Genomic DNA, 19,557 nt, shown 5'->3' with positions numbered 1-19,557 from the left:
CCTGAATTCTGTTTCTACAAAAATGGGAAATCTTTTATTGAAACAAGAAAATCATGTCATCATTTTTTTGAATTTTGGAGGCAGTAGCCATGACTCTTATTGGTTAGTCTTTTTCTGAAGAATCACCACTTTAAGAAGGAGGAGGAGGAGGAGGAGAAGAGAGGAAGATACCACTTACTGGTCATTGCTTGAAGAAATGAACGATTAAATGTACCAGCATCACATTATAAGTTCTTCTGTATCTTACTGTCCCATCTTTGCCTTTATATGTTGAAGAGTTTTTGAAAATAAATTTGACAAATAACTAGAAGTCAATCTGTTAACTGGATTTAGACAATTTAGGAACCTTTCAAATGGTGATCTGGGCTGGATATTGCCAGTTGCCTTATGAAGTTCTCACATAATTCTGATAATATCGTCTTATTAATGAGAAAGCTGAGGCTTAGACTGAGACGAAGTTCGGCCTTGAAATAACACAGCTAGCACATGGGGGAGCCAGGGCTCAAGCCCAGCCCTGTGTGTGCCAAGCTCACATCCCCTGTGCAACGCCACCTCCCCCTGTGTAGCTTATGTCAGTAAACTGAGGAAAGTTCTTGTCCTTTCCTCAAGTCTGGCTTTGAGATTGAGCAGTCATCTTGTAGGGAATGAGGATAATAGTAATGTGGTACTGATTAATATTTTAACTTACTATATGTCAGTGCTGTACTAACAGTACTTTACATATGATATCCTCATAGTCCAGTGAGGACAGGTCCCGTTATTAACCTAATTTTTCATCAAGAAAACTGAGTCGTAGCTTATGTGACTTACTTAGGTCAGGGGTGCCCAATCCCGGGCCACCTGAGCTCTGCCTTTTGTCAGAGCAGCATTAGATTCTCATAGGAGCGCTGTCCCTACTGTGAACTGCTCGTGCGTGGGATCTAGGTGGCACACCCTTTTATGAGAATCTAAGCGCTGACGATCTGTCACTGTCTCCCATCACCCCAGCTGGAACGCTCTAGTTGCAGGAAAACAAGCTCAGGGCTCCCACTGATTCTACAATATGATGAGTTTTAGAATTATTTCATTATATGTCACAGTGTAATAATAATAGAAATAAAGTACACAATAAATGTAATTCAGTTGAATCATCCCCAAACCACACCCCTCTACCCTGGTCCTTAGAAAAATTGTCTTCCATGAAACCAGTCTCTGGTGCCAAAACGGTTGGGGACCACTGACTTAGGGCACACAGCTAGTAAGTGGGGGAATTTGGTGCTAAGTCTAGCAGACACCAAAGCCTATTCTCTAAACTTCTGCCTCCTTGTGTACAAATGCCTTTCTGGCAATGCAGCTTACATGCTAAGGGATAAAGGCCAAAAGCAATGCCATTGTTTTTAGAGGTGTTTTAGGATTTCAGTTGCTTATATTTATTTTCCAGAACACAACTTCCTCTGGTTTAGATATGCTCAGGGCAGGCTGCCTTGTGGAAATGAGTTTGAAGATAGATTTAGAATGCTGGAAGAAGTAGATCTCCAGGAATGGAAAGGGCAGCTCTGGAGCTATGGGAATGGTGGGGATGAAGACGAAGAACTGGCTAGAGGAAGAGAAAGATCCAGCAGACACATGTTACTGAAGCGCAGGAAATAATTAAGGATATAGATAAAAATAGTCACAAACAAGTATTACAAAGTCAAATAGAAATAATGTTAAATCACAAAGTGACTAAAAGGCAAAATGTTTTGATGAAGAAAGTGACTTAATTATTGTGTCAAGAACAATGATTTTCTCAATTAGCAGAGTGAGAATAGTGGAGTAGGAATCTGAAAACCCGGGCTGAGGTCAGTTTTTCTTCTGTAAATGTAGTACTTTTTACCTCCCAAATTGTGCACAAAGATGGAGAGGCTGCAGAGATCCCAATCAAACTTTAAAAATGGACTACGGTGGTCTGTCCGCCAAGCCAAGGTTAGTAGTCCCTAGGCTGCAGCCCTGATTTCTGTATGCATGCACAGTGGATGTTTCACCAAAGGCACACCATCTCAGCCATAATGAAAATTCTGCTGCCTTTGGTACAGCAGGTCCCCGGTGACTCAAACTTAGACTTCTTTGTTGTTTGCCTGTTTTGAGACAGAGTCTTGCTCTGTCGCCCAGGCCAGAGTGCAGCAGCACAACCTCAGCTCACCGCAACCTCTGCCTCCCGGTTTCAAGTGATTCTCCTGTCTCAGCCTCTCGAGTAGCTGGAATTCCAGGCCCTTGCCACCACACCTGGCTAATTTTTGTATTTTTAGTAGAGATAGGGTTTCACCATGTTAGCACAGGCTGGTTTTGAACTCCTGACTTCAGGCGATCTGCCCACTTTGGCCTCCCAAAGTTCTGGGATTATAGACGAGCCACTGCGCCTGGCCCAAACTTAGACTTCTAGTTTGAATATAGCTTTAAATTGAGATATAAATTAAAAAGCACTTTGAAGAAGCAAATAACTATCACAAAAGCCCTTTGTGCAGCCTCTGTGGAACTAACCTAATGCACTTTTAGATGTTAAAAAGAAAAAAATTAAAATAAAAAGCATGGCAGCAAATCACAACAAAACAACCAATAAAAAATTATAATAAGAAGATAAGTATGCTTTTGGTTCTTTAGAATAACATCTGAGACCTTTCTTGCAATAAATATTATTGAGTGCCTTCTGTTTTTCTTTTGTTTTGTTTGTTTTTTGAGACAGGGTTTCACCATTTTGGTCAGGGTGGTCTCGATCTCTTGACCTGGTGATCCGCCTGCCTCGGCCTCCCAAAGTGCTGGGATTACAGGTTTGAGCCACCGCGCCCGGCCCATCTGAGACCTTTCTTGCAATAAATATTATTGAGTGCCTTCTGTTTTCAGCCACTCTATTAGGCACTTGAAGATAGAGCAATGAGCAATGATGCATAGGCACTTACTAGCAGAAGGAATAGCAGCAGTAAGTGGGCCTAACTTGTTTTAAATTATTACATTAATTATTAAGGAGAGTTTATCATATTTGGTATAGTTTGCTTAAGAAAGCAGAGAGGGCCGGGCGCGGTGGCTCAAGCCTGTAATCCCAACACTTTGGGAGGCCGAGGCGGGTGGATCACAAGGTCAAGAGATCGAGACCATCCGGGTCAACATAATGAAACCCTGGCTCTACTAAAAATACAAAAAATTAGCTGGGCATGGTGGCGCGTGCCTGTAATCCCAGCTACTCGGGAGGCTGAGGCAGGAGAATTGCCTGAACCCAGGAGGCAGATGTTGCGGTGAGCCGAGATCGCGCCATTGCACTCCAGCCTGGGTAACAAGAGTGAAACTCCGTCTCAAAAAAAAGAGCAGAGACATAATTAACACATTTTAGACATTTCTACTGCAAATTTTCAGAATTCTATGGATCTAATACCTAGACAATTCTCGATGTGGAGCATTTTCTTGGCATTCTAGATAAATGATGCATTACTCTGTCATACTTATGACATAAAATATATTTAGTAATTATAATTCTTACTTTTACACATATTTCTGAATAAATTTTATAGCCACAAAGGAACCAACATGTTCCCCATTTAATAGGTCCTAGAAATTAATTCCTAAAGCATTTTAATAATAGAATAGAAACTTTTCAGTTAGTTGTACTACAATTTGATAATGATGCATTTCCATTGACATGTTATAGAAATGCCGCTGGAATACATACTGACCCTACATACAAACTGATCTTACCAATACCTGATTTGAAGTTACTCATCAGAGGGATTCGTTACTGGGAATTTGTAGATCAAGTGATATTTTTCAGAGAAGAAAGCCAAGAATGAATCAAAGTCGTTATTTTATAGAGATAAATTGAAAGGGAAAATAAGAGTTTTAAAAAATATGAAGATATAAAGGTCAAATCGTGATTGAATTTATTTTAGGTAATAGTGTATTTGTCCTGATTATTTTGTGTGGCGAATTGGGTACATGGGGTTGTACAGCAGGATGTGGTAGTGCTTTACTATGTCACAGGAACTTTGCCCCATGCAGTCACCTAATGCATCGGGCACGCTGAGCTGTGGAAACATTTTAAGGCCAAAAATAAGTAAAGTGTGCATTGTCAAATGCACTGGGCTGTTTGGCCTCAGTATCTACCTATGGTATCTACTGTATCTAGAGAAACATTCCAGAAATTGCTCTTACTATTGCTGTAGTAATAAGTGCTTTCCCTGATTCTAATGTTGTCCCTTCCCCATCTGTTCCCCACACTGCAGCCAGAGTGATCTTTCTAAAGCACGAGTGTGATCACAACACTCCACTGCTTGAAACCCTACATTGGCTCCCTACTTCCCTCAGGACGAGGGCCTTAAAAATAGCTTCGTTTTCTGGCTCCTGCCTACATCTCCAAGTCTCATCTGTCTTCAATAATCTCCCCTCCACCAACCGCACACTACCCTGCAACATACATCCTCCAGCATGCAGTCCTGCCAACGGTGTTTGCAGTTTCCCCAGCGCACCTGGTTATCTCTGCACCCTGGGTCTTTACACATACTGTCCACTTCACTTGTAGTCATCTTCTTCATATTCTTTTAATGGCAGATTACTACTCATGTTTTAAGCTTCTAATTTTTTTAAGCTTCCTGAAATCCTTACTCCCTGTCCCCAGCTACTCCCCAATTCCTATTCTTTTCTTCTGTATAGTGGCAGGAATTTAGCCCTACTTTATATTTACTATGTTATTAGTTGTTTTGTTTTTTTTTCTCCCCCAAAAAAACGGTTTATTTTGTTCCCTAGACCATAAACTTTTTTTTTTTTTTTTTTTTTGAGACGGAGTTTCGCTCTTGTTACCCAGGCAGGAGTGCAATGGCGCGATCTCAGCTCACAGCAACCTCCGCCCCCTGGGTTCAGGCAATTCTCCTGCCTCAGCCTCCTGAGTAGCTGGGATTACAGGCACGCACCACCATGCCCAGCTAATTTTTGTATTTTTAGTAGAGACGGGGTTTTACCACGTTGACCAGGATGGTCTCGATCTCTTGACCTCGTGATCCACCCGCCTCGGCCCCCCAAAGTGCTGGGATTACAGGCGTGAGCCACCGTGCCCGGCCCCCCTAGACCATAAACTCTTTGAGGGCATGGTCTACATCTTGCACACTGATGCGTCCCCATACTTTTGTGGCTGGCACAAAGTAGTTGCTTAAGTATTTGTTGAATGGATGCGCAGTACACTGTTTGATTAAACAGACCCATCATGTGAGGCAGTGCCATGGAATGGAGGGAACACTGGACTTGGAGTGGGAAGACAGATTCAGGTTCCAGCTTTGCTACTTACTAGCTGCATGGCTTTGAGAAAAATCTCTTAATTCCCTGAGATTGAGACACTTCATCTACCAAACAGGAATATCTGTTCCATCTCCCTGCCTCACAGAAATGTTATGAGGAATAGAGAGGTCAGTGCATCTGCAGGTGCTTTTTAAAATAGAAAAGACAGACATGCAAGGGATGATGCTGTAGTAACTACAGTCGATAGTAGGAGAATGCGCTTTTCTTTTAAAAGTAAATGGGAGCTGTGCATATGTGATAGAAACAGGCAGTATCTAGTCTGCTACACTGTCTTTTGCCTTGAAGGTAAGTTTTCAAATTATTTTGGAGATACTGTAAGAACATTTTTGGAGGGAAAGTTATTTTTGGAGATGTTTCTGTTAAATATTTCCTTTCTTTTGTATATATTCCCTTGGAAGAAGTTGACCTCCTTTCTGTTTCTGCCTTCTTCCCTAGAAGTGACTCATTCTCTGATCTGATAACTCATCTTTCAACATCGTGTTTAAAGTTCTGACATACTTTCAGTGAAGAAAATGGAAGTAATTTACTCCAGGAAATATGTATGATACCATTAAGTCTTCTGCATACCTAAGGAAGCAGAGATTCCAGAATCCCATTCCTGTGTTTTCCTTTGCGTTTCTTCTCAGTAGTTCCACATTTGCTCAAATAAGAGAATGTAGTCCCTGTCAGCAGTAAATAAGCATAGAATTTGGGTTCTTCCCAAACAAGAGAGACATCATGCTGTCTACCAATTTTATTATTGTTTTGTTTTATTGTCAATAATAATAAATTCTTGGCAAAAATAGGGATTATCTTATCACATTCTCTTACTGTAGTCAGTAGACAGGATGATACTTACACCTATGAGGATACTTAGTACTTTCTGTCTTTTGATAGTTGCTCATTCATTCATTCGTTTATTCATTCATCAAATGTTCATTGACCACACAACTATATACCAGGCACCATTCTGGATTTGGGGGATAAATTAGCAAAACAAAGGTTCCTGTTCTCAATGGATTTACATTCCAGATTGATGCGCATGACTTACCTTTTCTAGAGTCTTTGACCACTTGAGGCAGGAGATGTGTTTGTGGGGACTTTCAGTGTTTTTACAAAGGTGAATATATTTCTTTGAGAAGGATACAACTAATTGACGGCATCACTCTAGGAGAAAGTGATCCAGTAGCTTGGGAGACAACAGGGAAAGACGTAGGAGAACAGCTTGGGATTTGGCTGTCAAGACGGATAATATGGCTATTAAATGGCACATTCCCACATAGATAATTGAAATAGACACTTGTTATCCTTGCAGCCTTCTCTGATTTCTCTGCATCCCTGACAAAAGAAAAGATTGAAGCATAGTGATTCAGTGTGGACTTCAGAAACAGATAGCCCTGGATTTCCTGGGTATAAACCTTTAATATCTAAAGCACTTGGACATATTATATAATATCTCTAGGCCCCCATTTTCTTATCCATAATGTGAAGATACTAAGAGAATCTACTTTGTATGGTTGGTATGAAGATTAAAATAATGCATTTAAAGACCTTAGCTTATGTGTAAACATTAATAAATGGTAGCTTCTTAAAACGATTAGTCCTTTAAGGTTGGATTTTTTGTTGTTCTGTCTGGTCGAAGAACCCCGGGCTTAAAGGAATGAAGTGATTGGTCTATAGCCACACAGGCAATAAGTGGTGGATGTCATCCTCTGACCCTGTACCTCTGTGAGTTTTCGGCTATACTCCATTGCCTCTCAAGGTGTCATCTTCCCAGAGCACAAAGAGAATAAACTCAAAAAGTATGTATACATTTGTTTACAAAACAAGGCAAAAAGAAACAAAACCGTAAGCAGATATTTAATCCTATTTGCTAATAGATTTGCTTTCCATAGTAGGTTATTAATTTTGAAACTACTTTCTGTGTATTCCAAGTTTGAACAAACGAATAACTATGCTGAGGATAATAGGAACCAAGTTTCTTATTATTGAGGAAAAAAAATTACAGTTATGGAAAAAAGGGAGACACGGTTCTATGTATGTTGCTGGATTATAATTGGAAAGACCAGTATGAATGTGTATGTGTATATTCGTATAGCATACAGACAAATATTTATATTTATATTCACATTTATACACTTGTATGTGTATTCATATCCAGAGTTAGCCTACGAAGGTGACCTAGTAGCAGTGATTTTGCGGTAGCAGTGAGTACCACTTATAGCTTATAGTGACAGGTCTTGGTTTCCAAATACCATTCTCCATTACAGGCACAATAAGAGCTGCTTGGTCAAGTGCTGATTCCAAGACAGGTACAAGACATTACAAGATGAGCCTGCAACATTTTGTGGAGATAGAAAGCCAAGAAGTATGCAAGAATAATAGAGACATGCCACATAAGAGCCACCTTGAAAGGGTTCCCACTGGCCAAATCCAGGATACATTGAGCATAAAAATGATGATTATAATGGATAATAACCCACTGAATAAGATATGAATCCGTGACTGTATGCTGATATTAATGAATTAATAAATGCGGAGAAGGGAAAGCTCTTTTTTATAACACAATGTTAACTGAAAACTAAAGAAAGAATGATGGACTAAAAAAGTCACTTTGGGATGTAAAACTATTAGGTGAGAGTTCAATGAAGAATAGGATGTTTGCATAGTCTCAGTATATCCCAACAAATGACCTCATTGTGACTTTTGCTATTAAAAGTAATTACTTTTACACATACTTGATACAAAGAGGAAATCAGTAACTTTACAGTAGAGAAGCCTGGGAGAGCTCACCTAACTACTGTTGTGCTGGGTCTGATTTCCACCAGCTCATGAGAGCCAATTGTGTGTATTTCTTCCCAACTTGGCTTAAAATAGAGCATGGTGGAAGTGTCTACACTGAAAATTGGCAAACACTACAAAAGAGGGACTTCCTACCCCCTGGAGGCCAGTCGTGAAGTATCTTCTAGCATAGCAGTGATGTTAACCAAGCACTCAAAGCTAATATCACCAATACTGGGACGGACGTACAGCTTGTGTTTAAAGTCACATCAGCACTCAGCACCCAGAACCTCCCCACTGCTACTCTCTGTATTTCTGAATGATTTTCAGCCAGTAAGCATGTTATAAATGTTCTCACAAGTTTTTTCATACCAATATGCTACTATCACGAAGCTGTCAATATTTTATCTTAAAAGGGAAACACCTTTTAACCAAAAGAGTTGCATATCTCACACTGGAACTTCAGACATCAGTAAAAAGGTGAATAGGAACATGGAAGATGGGATTGGTGCCTCAACCCCCAACTGCCAGGTCCTTGTTCTCAGACTTGAGCCTTTCATGGTTTCTGTCCCAGGGTCATTATTGAGCTCAATTTAACACCATTAGAAAATGTACTTTAAAAAATCTGTTTAACAAGTCATTTTTGCTCTTTGACATGAACATTTTTTAAATTGCAAGACTTAAAATTATATAAATTTTATATAAAATGATATAAATATAAATGAAAATAAATGATATGAAAAAATTGAGTATCAACGATGTAAAGTAATGCTTCAGTCCCATTTCTGAACAATGGGATGATAAATACCATTGTCACCAATTTTAGAAAATACAGTCAACCAGAACTATAATTGGAAAAAAGGAGTGACTGTACCTCCATGTATATGTAGACTGTGTTTGAGGCCTAGCCAGTACTTGTTCACTCCTTTTAATTCTGAATTTTTATGAAGAAAACATTGACATGGCCTACATGTGCCTGGATTACAGGTGGTGTGGATAACTTGGAGAATAGTGGTGGATGTTCCTTTGCTCCTTTAATTTAATTTTTTTTGAGACAATCTCCCACTCTGTTGCCCAGGCTAGAGTGCAGTGGTGCAGTGGTGCAGTCGTGGCCCACTACAGCCTCAACCTCCCTGGGCTCAGTTGATCCTTCTGTATCAGCCTCTCGAGTAGCTGGCACTACAGGCACACACCACCACAGCTGGCTAGTTTTGTATTTTTTTCGTAGAGATGGGAGTGCACCAGGTTGCCCAGGGTGGTCTCGAACTCCTGGACTCAAGTAATCCACCTTCCTCAGCTTCTCAAAGTGCTGGGATTACAGGTGTGAGCCACTGATTTGCTCCTTTTAAAAATCAGCTTTATTGGGGTAAATGTAAATATAATTTTTAAATTGCCAATTTTTAACTGTGCAGGTGAATGTGGTTTGACAAATGTATAGTATTGTGGAAAGATAATAGTTGTCACATAGAAGAACATTTATGTCAACCCAAAATGTGTCTTTGTGCCCTTCTGCTCCCAGGAACCCATCTCCTACTTCCAAATCCTTGCAACACGCATCTACTTTCTGTCTCCTAGTGTTTACTTTTCTAGAGTGGCCTATGAATGACATCAGAATATTGTCTTTGGTGTCTGGCTTTTTAAACTGAGTGTATTGCTTTCGAGGTTCGGTCAAGTGCTGTGTGTAACACTGTTCCTTTTTGGCCACGGTAGGACTACACCACAGTTTATCCAGTTAACACTTGATGGACATTTAAGTTGTTTCTGGTTTTGAGTGATTGTGAATAAATCTTTCAGCCCATAATTACCAAGCAATTCTTTTTACTCAATGTTTTTTTTTTTTTTTTTTTTTTTTTTTTTGAGACAGAGTTTCGCTCTTGTTACCCAGACTGGAGTGCAATGGTGCGATCTCAGCTCACCGCAACCTCCGCCTCCTGGGTTCAGGCAATTCTCCTTCCTCAGCCTCCTGAGTAGCTGGGATGACAGGCACACACCACCATGACCAGCTAATTTTTTGTATTTTTAGTAGAGACGGGGTTTCACCATGTTGACCCGGATGGTCTCGATCTCTTTACCTCATGATCCACCCGCCTCGGCCTCCCAAAGTGCTGGGATTACAGGCTTGAGCCACCATGCCTGCCCCCCATACCTACAGACTTTTTTTTTTTTGAGACGGAGTTTCGCTCTTGTTACCCAGGCAGGAGTGCAATGGCGCGATCTCGGCTCACCGCAACCTCCGCCTCCTGGGTTCAGGCAATTCTCCTGCCTCGGCCTCCTGAGTAGCTGGGATTACAGGCACACGCCACCATACCCAGCTAATTTTTTGTATTTTTAGTAGAGACGGGGTTTCACCATGTTGACCAGGATGGTCTCGATCTCTTGACCTCGTGAACCACCCACCTTGGCCTCCCGAAGTGCTGGGATTACAGGCGTCAGCCACCGCGCCCGGCCCTACTCAATGTTTTGAGTGGGAATTAAAGCAAACCAATTGAAGAATCTGGCTTGGCTATCCTTCACCAGGCTCTCACACCCAGCTGGATTTGACTCTCATTTTGTTATGCTTTGGTAAATTTTCCCCTTGTATCTTTCTTATGAAGTATTTTACCACCTACTTTCTCTTGGCCATTTTGAACTCCCTACTAGGGGCGAGGACCATGTCTTATTTATCTTTATTTGACCCAGTGCCTAGCAGAGTGCCTTTCCATAAGAGTTATGATAAATATTTAATAAATTGATTTAGATTCTCTCTAGTCCCTCCTTGAATACCTAAGTGCTTTTTATTAATTTTTTCAATCCGTTGTTGTGTTACCTCTGGAGCAAATGTGTCCAACCTTTTGGCTTCCCTCGGCCACACTGGAAGAAGAGTTGTTGGGGGCCACGCATAAAAGACACCAGCACTAATGACAGCTGATGAGCTAAAAAGGAAAAAAAAAAAGGCCTATGCATAAATCTCATAATGTCTTAAGGAAGTTTATGAATTTATATTGGGCCACAGTCAAAACCAGCCAGGCCGCAAGCTGAGTGAGCTGTCCAGCTGGCGGCCCAGGACAGCTTTGAGTGCAGCCCGATACAAAGCTGATAAACTTTCTTAAAACATTATGAGATATTTTTTTTTGTAATTTTCTTTTTCTTTTTTTTCCAGCTCATTGGCAATCGTTAGTGTTAGTGTTTTAGTGTATTTTGTGTGTGGCCCAAGATAATTTTCCCAGGGTGACCCAGGGAAGCCGAAAGATTGCATAGTCCTGCTCTAGAGTATTATAAAATAGGCCTCCCTAAATAAGTAAGAATATGTTAATCCTACCTCTGCCTTTAAATCATTCACTATGCAAACTGTAAGCAGACTTTAAATTCTTTGTGACCCTTAGGGATTTTTTAGTAGGTTTTCTTTTTCCAATGGTAAAGTGAAAGGGTTTTTTGAAACACATTTGAGGTTCCCTGTCAGTTCTGACATTCTGGGATTTTATAAAAAGCCTACCAAGTCAGAAAGAACCTGCAAAAGGAGAGAGAAGGCAACATGGGAAAGCGGAAGGGGAAAGGAGGGAGAAAGGCAAGACTCTGTCCTGTTTCTAGGCGATGAAACATAATGTACAGTTTCCCAAAAAGAATGAAAGCTGGGGAAGGATTCAAGAAACGTACGTTGATATGTAATTCAGCCTGTGTTGGTAGACGTCTTTTAAATTATTTTATTTTATAAAAAGGACTATAATTATGACAGTAGTTCTTACCTATAGTCTATTTTTAAAATTTTTTTATCTAGAGAGAGAATCTCACTCTGTCACCCAGGCTGGAGTGCAGTGGCACCATCTCGGCTCACTGCATCCTCTTCCTCTCAGGTTCAAGTGCTTCTCCTGCCTCACCCTCCCAAGTAGCTGGGATCACAGGCACGCATCACCACGCCCAGCTGATTTCTGTATTTTTAGTAGGGATGGGGTTTTGCCATGTTGGCCACGCTGGTCTCTAACTCCTGGCCTTAAGTTATCTGCTTTCCTCAGCCTCCCAGATTGCTGGGATTATAGGTGTGAGCCACCGTGCCCGGCCTATAGTCAATTTATAGTATCAGTAATTAGGCAGCTTATTCTAAAAATTGATGGTGAGATTGACAACCCCTTTACATTAGGGAACTGTAAGTACCAGTTTGTGATGGGATTATCTTGGAATAATCATTAATAGTGCCCCTTTTCACTCTCAAATGGATATTGGTTTTGGAAAATGCATTTATGTCACCCAGTTGTTAGGGGTTGCAGAGTTCCAGATTTCCCTACCTGTCTCCTGCCCCAGTTCGGGGTCTGACTTGGTGCTAGTTACTCAGTGAGAGTTTCCAGGGCTGTTTTTCAGCTGACTCCTTTTGCAGCAGGGTCTCCAGCTGGTAGAGCCATTAGAGCCATTCTCTTCCAAGCACGTTTTTCTAACTTGTCTGAAAAGTTTTTGCCTCCTCATGTAAGACTTAAGCAGATTCTTCAGCCACACTTCAAGATAGCAGCCTTCCTTTACCCTATGACAAGAATATAAGAACATCCAATCATGAAATTATCACTGCTCACTTCCTATGTGCCAAATACTGAGCTGGGCTGAGTTTAGAGACAAAGACAATGAAGGAAACAGACATGTAAAACAGTAACTGGAGTCTGATAAATGCTATCTTTGTAGGAGGTACCCAGTATCTACTGAGGTCATTGAGGGAAGAATAGTTAATTCAGGAGACGGGAAGGGGAGGGGAAGAATTTTGAGCTAGGCCTTAAGGGAGTAGCAGGGGGACTGAGTGGGTGGGAGGCAGGGCATTCCAGGAGGAGGAAGAGACATGTGCAGTGATCCATGGCCAGAAAATACGTGGTGTGACTGAGGAGGCGAAAAGTAGCCTCGTCTGACTATCCATTTGTTGTAATATACTAGTTTGGAACTAAGTGCAAGGAAAGACCCTGGACCACATCCCAGGGGGAGGTGTTGTTATTAAAAGTACCAGACAGGACCTAATTTCACATTTAGCATGGACCCCCGATGATTCCATTTGAGTGAGGTGTGGGTGTGTTTTCATTCCAGAATTTTACATTACAACATGACCACATGCATTGACCAGTTTTAATACAGGCTTTCCTTATGTTGCTTTATAATTAGAAGCTACTGAATTGAAGTTCCACAGCGGTACATAGACTAGTAGTGATAGCTTTATGGAATTGTTTATTTTTAGTTTGGCAAAGGCTAAGCAGTAAATATCTCAATTAGTAAACTAAAGCAGCATGGATGAGAAATGCCCACAAGGAGATCAGGAGTTTGAAATAACTAAGTCAGTTAATTGAAGGAAGTCCTTATATCACTTGCCCATATTTAGAGTTTAAAGAACCTTCCTAATGTGTGTGTGTGTGTGTGTGTGTGTGTGTGCGCGCACATGTACGTGCACACACAGTGTCAGTATCCACCGTGCTGCCAGCAATGAGGCCCTTTGCGTTCCCCAGATTCTAATTGTTGAGGAAGTTTCTCTCTGTTGGAGCCACTGTGCTTGGTTGTTGACCCAGTGGGACAGGTCAAGGGCTATCGCAGTACGATGGGATGTTGTCTCACTACAGAAGCTTTTCATCCTACAGTTTCTTTCAACGTGACCCAATAGGGATTTTATTATGAAATGCTTGGGGAAGTTATTCATATTCATATTCATATTTATATTCACATTATATGGCCTGATGTGTGAAAATATTTAGTGAAAACATGCATGTGGCACTGCAGAATCGTTTACTCGCCTCTAGATAGAGTCTCCTGCATTATATTTAAGATTCCATTTTAAGTTTAGGAGTAAAAACAGAAGTGGTCTGCAAAGCTTAGTTTTAAGAATTTAAATTTTGCTTAAATTAAGAATCTAATCATGCTGTTCCTAGAATTCCAGTATCTTTAGGAAATATTGATCATTCAGAAGATGAAGGATTCATTGGCAGTATAAAACATTAAGAATGTTTGTGAGAGAAAAAAAGGTTTGTGCTTTAAAGTTACAAAATACCATTATTTAGTTACGATTTTTTTTTGTGCTGCAAACTTTAGTCCATTTGAATTGATGGCACGTATTTAACATCGTTTGAAAGGTTGTTTAGGTTTTCCCCCTGAAGTGGGGGAGGGTAAATAGAAAGGTCGTTGTCTTATGCTTAACAATTTACTGCGTATCGGCTCTCTCTGTTCTATAAGGGGACAGGACGGGGGTTTGTGCATCTGCAGATTAAATTTCTGTATGTCTCCTCTCTGTTTTGCAGACAGGAAAAAGATAGCATTCAGCAGAGCTTTAGCAAGGAAGCAAAGGCCCAAGCCCTTCAGGCCCAGCAAAGAGAGCAGGAGCTGACACAGAAGATACAGCAAATGGAGGCCCAGCATGACAAAACTGGTAGGTGGTAGGAAAGATTAGAGCCTGGGCACTCGCTCGCAAGCCAGGCCCACGCCTTACTGTGAAATGACATCAGGAACACCTGTAACCTTTGGCTGGCCGAAGGGAGCAGATGCTAACTACACCGGAGATTCCGAATTACATATTAGTTAGCGTTTAAAAGAGAAAATGGAAAGTATTGCCCACTGTCTGTTGATTTCAGAGTGCTGCTCTCACATCTGTTGCACCATCTGGATTATGAGTTTATTTACCTGTGTTCAAGAAACGTAAAGCTGAGAGAGACCACAACAAAGTAGAAAAACAAAGGGCTTGTTTTTGGCTGGGTTTTCAGGCACACATGTTATATAAAGAAAATAGCATCAGAAGCTCTGCGGGAAATGCTCTGAGCTTACAGTTAGAGTCTCCTGAATAGCATTGAACAGTTCCCACAGTACACACATTATAGCTGCTCTAAAAGCCTAATGAGTTTGCTTCAGCATCCAAACTGGAGAAAAGCTTTAGCCATTAATCGGTTCTTAATTCACTGTCGCAGCTGGATGTAATTCAGTGGCTCCAAATTGATATGTTCCTTTATTTAATCTTTGCAGCTTCGAACATTTTTAGCATTTGTATGATTTCCCCACCTCCCCCAACCCAATCTAGAGTGATGTTTAATCCTTTGCATTCTTCAAGTTCTCACAACTGCTGTTAAAATTCACTAATACAAGGCATTGACCACAGCTGGCAGCTTGGCTAAAAATTGCCATCTCTCATCACATTGGCACTATTCTGCAGACTGAGTTGGCCAGTAACTCTTTACCTTTAATTTGAAAGTAAAATGCACTTTGAAAATAGACAGTTTGATTTGTTCAGTCAGAGCATTATGTGGTTTCTTTCACTTTTGAGTTGTGTGTTCACAGACAGTGTTAGTCAAAACAAGACAGTGTCAGTCATTATAATTCCACACCGCATACTCCACACTGATTGTACCATTAAAACAAAAGTTTAATTGATCCTGTCTCTTCCAGAAAAATGTTGCTTAATTTTAGTGCCTGGATTTATTTTGATTTGTATGCTATATGCTTTTTGCCAATTATTGGGTAAAATTGAAAAGAAATAAAGGACTCTTAAAACTTATGCTTAGAGGTAATTTTCATATAATTTAATGTATTAATATATTGTATTTGATGATACAGTTAAAAATTACTTCTTATCCGATGGGTGAAAAATTGCTAACATGCAAGTCATTAAATAATCTATTTACTTATGAAGAGGCAAATGTCATATTGACTCACATAATTCCCTCTAGCACTCTCAGTAGAGATTTTCTTCTAACAGCATTTGGCCAGAAGAAATGAAAATTCACCAGGTTTAGTAGATGTTTTTCCACTAAAACAAAAAGAGGAAATTGTAGGATAAATTATTGTTTGCCCCCACTGCCAGCATGATCCAAGTTATCAGAGTCTTGGGCAGAAACTAAGCACTAGATTAGAGTGTATTTAACCGTTAAAACCACCTTAAGAACATTTCCTTTTGTCTTGTGTACACACACACACACACACACACACACACACACACAAAATCACACTGCTTTCAGTGTCTTTGACCAGATCTCCACTGAAGCTCATGCTGTTGACAATGAAATTAAAATTCTAAAGAAAATACACATTTTAACCTTCATAATTAGAGAAGTATATGCAGGATTGGAGGCGGTGGTGGTAGGAAACCATGTGTGCAAATATGAAACGAAGCATGAATTACAGTGTAGAAGAGAAGTCCTCGATGATTTTAGTTTTGAATTATCTGGTTGTGAGAATTTTTGACACTCTGTTTATAGTAAAATTGTCAAAATAAAAATATAATATCTTGCATATTACAGAGATATAAGCATCTATGACTCCACTTGAGGTATTTGACACTTTATTAACATGTTAAAATGTTACACCAAGCTGGTATGATGAAAAATGTTTCTGGTGTATAATTATGTTGAAAATAAATGACTCAAAAGATTGAGTGTGTTGCCAGATGATCAGTCCTCTGACTTAGGACACTGGAGGTGATCTAGTGGCTTACAGGAAATGTATAGGGTCTAAGCACCTTATCACTCTACGTATGGAAGCACTGCAGAGCTACAACCATAAACATCTTATGTTGGTGGGGTTTATTGTTATTTCTAGAAAATGAACAGTATCTGTTGCTGACCTCCCAGAATACATTCTTGACAAAGTTAAAGGAAGAATGCTGTACATTAGCCAAGAAACTGGAACAAATCTCTCAAAAAAGCAGGTAGGTGATGTTATGAATACTTTCAAGAGCACTGTTTGTGTGACTAATTTTTCCTTAAAAGACAGCATTTATACTGTTGTATAGTTTAATGTCAAAATTAGGTATCTGCTAATGTTTTCTTTGAAAATATTTTCTCCATGTAGACACTTTCTTAATTGTCCATACACTTATGTTTTTTCTCGATTATGTGTATATACTATTATTTGACTTTTTAGTGTTTAGAATTGAAAACTGAAATTTCAGAAAACAAGGATCAACATGGTAGTGACATAAGGATGCAGACAAACCAAGCAGTTATAAAATCTTACATGGACATGGTTAACACATTTTAATCTATTGTTACAATTCACCATGAACTCAAAAGCTATCTTAGGTTAAATGGTAACAGATGAAATGTGTATATAGTAAGATAAGAGTAGATGATACTTTGAAATAAATAAACCAAAACTATTCTTCCCCTCTCTTCAAATTGTTAATATTTTAATAGAACAGCCATCACTTATTTTATAGGCATACTACTCTTTTATAAATCCATTGATTGGAATCTTAATGGCTTTTTTCTACACAATTTCTAGTCAGATTATCTCAATGAATAAATTATTTTGTATTCTAAACTGCAAGAAGCCCAAGTCCTCATCTTAGCTCCGGCAGTAACTATATAATCTTGGACAAATTTATTTGACCCACTTGGACTGTAGTTTCTGCTTTTGTAAATGAATGACATTGGACAGAATCACTTTAAATTGAACTGTAGAAGGCAATATTCACGTAACTGATAAGATGTCAAGTATTACCTTATATGATAACTTAAACAAAAAATAGCCTGTGTGTCTTCTCTTCTGTATTTTTCCAAAACTCACTTAGATCTATTGAGAGCAAGAAATATGGCTCAGCAAACAAACTACTAACCTACATGTTTCATTTAGAATGGATTTCCAGGAGGATCAGAGCATATCTGATCACTCTGAGCTCCATCTTGGGATCCTGCATCAACAAACTGTCTTAGCTGATAGAATCCCCATCGCTGATTCTTTTGGGGCATCACAGGGCTCATGCATCCAATTCTCCCTGCTCACAGGAAGGCAGAGGCTCCTGTAACCACCAAGAATGTACTCTGACATGCACACCTTCCTAGCATATACTAATAATTGTATTTTGGTAGGGGAAAACCTGTGTGCCAAAATACCAGATATTTCAAGGAAATTTGATCTGGAAAGCCAAATGACTTTGTCATGAGAGAGACCCATAAAATATCAACAGGAGCTATACTTAACCAGAAATATTTGATTTGCGGCACATAGATCCAAAAGTAATTTGTTAGAAGCAAAGAAACCAGATTCTATCATTTATGGATAAAATTATATTAATCTGGGTTTTGTATTAATGTGTTAGGTCTAAAATTGGTTTGTGATTGATTACTGATCTTGCTCTCCAAGGAGACATAATTAGAGAAATTTAATCTATAAAAGAGACAAAAAGGTGCTTGGTATTTAATTCTCACCACAACTTGAGACAGGAATTATTATCTTCATTGGCAGATAAGGAAACCAAAACTGTTTAAATAACTGGTGAGTGGGAGAGTTAGGGCTCTAACCTAGGTATTTTTGGTTCCAAAGTATATGTTCTTTCTTACAGTAATTACAGTATTTTACATCTATTGCTAAAGAAAATTCAAGCCACAGTAGTAATGATGGGAAAGTTTGGGAAGGAAAAACTAACCTTTAAATTCCCGTGGAGAAGTAAGCATCCTGGGCACGTGACACGGCTAACCCACTCTGTGCCCCTAGGCCCTCTCTTTCCTCCTCTAGATCTGTCACCTTAGCCTGTACTGGTCTAACTCAGCACCTCTGCAGCTCCTCTTGCTTCTCATTCCTCCAGCTCCTGAACACGACTTTGTAAATTGGATGTATTCTTTTGTATCTGACACATAGATGGCACTTAATGAATGAATGATAAATGAATGCAACAGATAGGTGTGGTGCTGCTCCCACATCCTGACCTGACTTCTGATGCCTGTCTGTGCCTTTGTTGATGGCAGGCAGTGTGCAATCAGGAACACGTGGGAATTCAGAGGAACTAGCTTTGAATCACACTCTACCACTTGGGGCTTTGTAACCTTGGGTACATAGCCTAATCTCCCCAAACCTCAGCCTCTCCCTCTGTAAAAACATTTCTAAAGCCACATTGTGTGGGATTGTTGTGGGGATTAGAATTACATATATAGATACCCATAGGTACATGTATCAAATGCCCAGCACAATGTCTGACACACAGTAATACACAGTAGCTGCTATTGTTTTCACTGGTGACATTGTTTTAAGGGTCTTGACTGGTAATTTGGGTATCACTTCACATAGCTGTTGTCTTTGCCAGGGAAAGTCTCACTGTCATATGCTGACAGAAATAAGTCTATGCCACAATGCAAGCCTTTTTCAAAAGGCCAGATCAGGAAAATGTGCATCTAGTTGTATTTTGTAGATCTGATGCATTAAAATAGGCACCTATTCTAACTTTACAGTTTGAACCAAGGCCTAGCAACTAGTAAACACTTGATAAATTGTTGCTATTTTTAAAACTCTTAAGGGCCCCTAAAACTTACAAAAAGTGCATTTTGTGCACCTCACAGGAAGGCAGTGGAAAGGACAAATTGTGGGTTTAGGGTTGTTTGTTTGTTCTTGATTTCTTTTAGTTCCAGTTTCATTTCTCCCTGGTTCCTACTATGACATTTTCAACAACTCATTAACTCATTCATGTCAAATTGAATGTTTTATTTTGATGTTACCTTCTGCTTTGTAAGCACCTATAAAACTTGAAGGGCTCAGACTGTTTCTTTTAAAATACAAGTTATTAATGTAGTCACCCCTGAAGCCCTCCAGGAC

The 19,557-nt window shown here is 39.7% G+C and overlaps 1 protein-coding gene across 16 annotated transcripts in view; it reads left to right on the top strand.

Annotated features, from left to right (window-relative positions):
• Positions 1-19,557, top strand: part of SDCCAG8 (SHH signaling and ciliogenesis regulator SDCCAG8) — a 242,240-nt gene that overhangs the window by 140,986 nt on the left and 81,697 nt on the right. For all 16 annotated transcript variants that reach the window (XM_078357215.1, XM_035281020.3, XM_035281021.3 and 13 more), the window contains 2 exons: positions 14,286-14,413; positions 16,570-16,678. In XM_078357215.1, coding sequence (XP_078213341.1) covers positions 14,286-14,413; positions 16,570-16,678 — 237 coding nt within the window. The remainder of the gene's footprint in view (positions 1-14,285; positions 14,414-16,569; positions 16,679-19,557) is intronic.

Source organism: Callithrix jacchus, chromosome 19, assembly GCF_049354715.1.
Source record: "Callithrix jacchus isolate 240 chromosome 19, calJac240_pri, whole genome shotgun sequence".
NCBI classification, from domain to species: Eukaryota; Metazoa; Chordata; class Mammalia; order Primates; family Cebidae; genus Callithrix; species Callithrix jacchus.
This window is presented reverse-complemented; position numbering and strand designations above follow the sequence as displayed.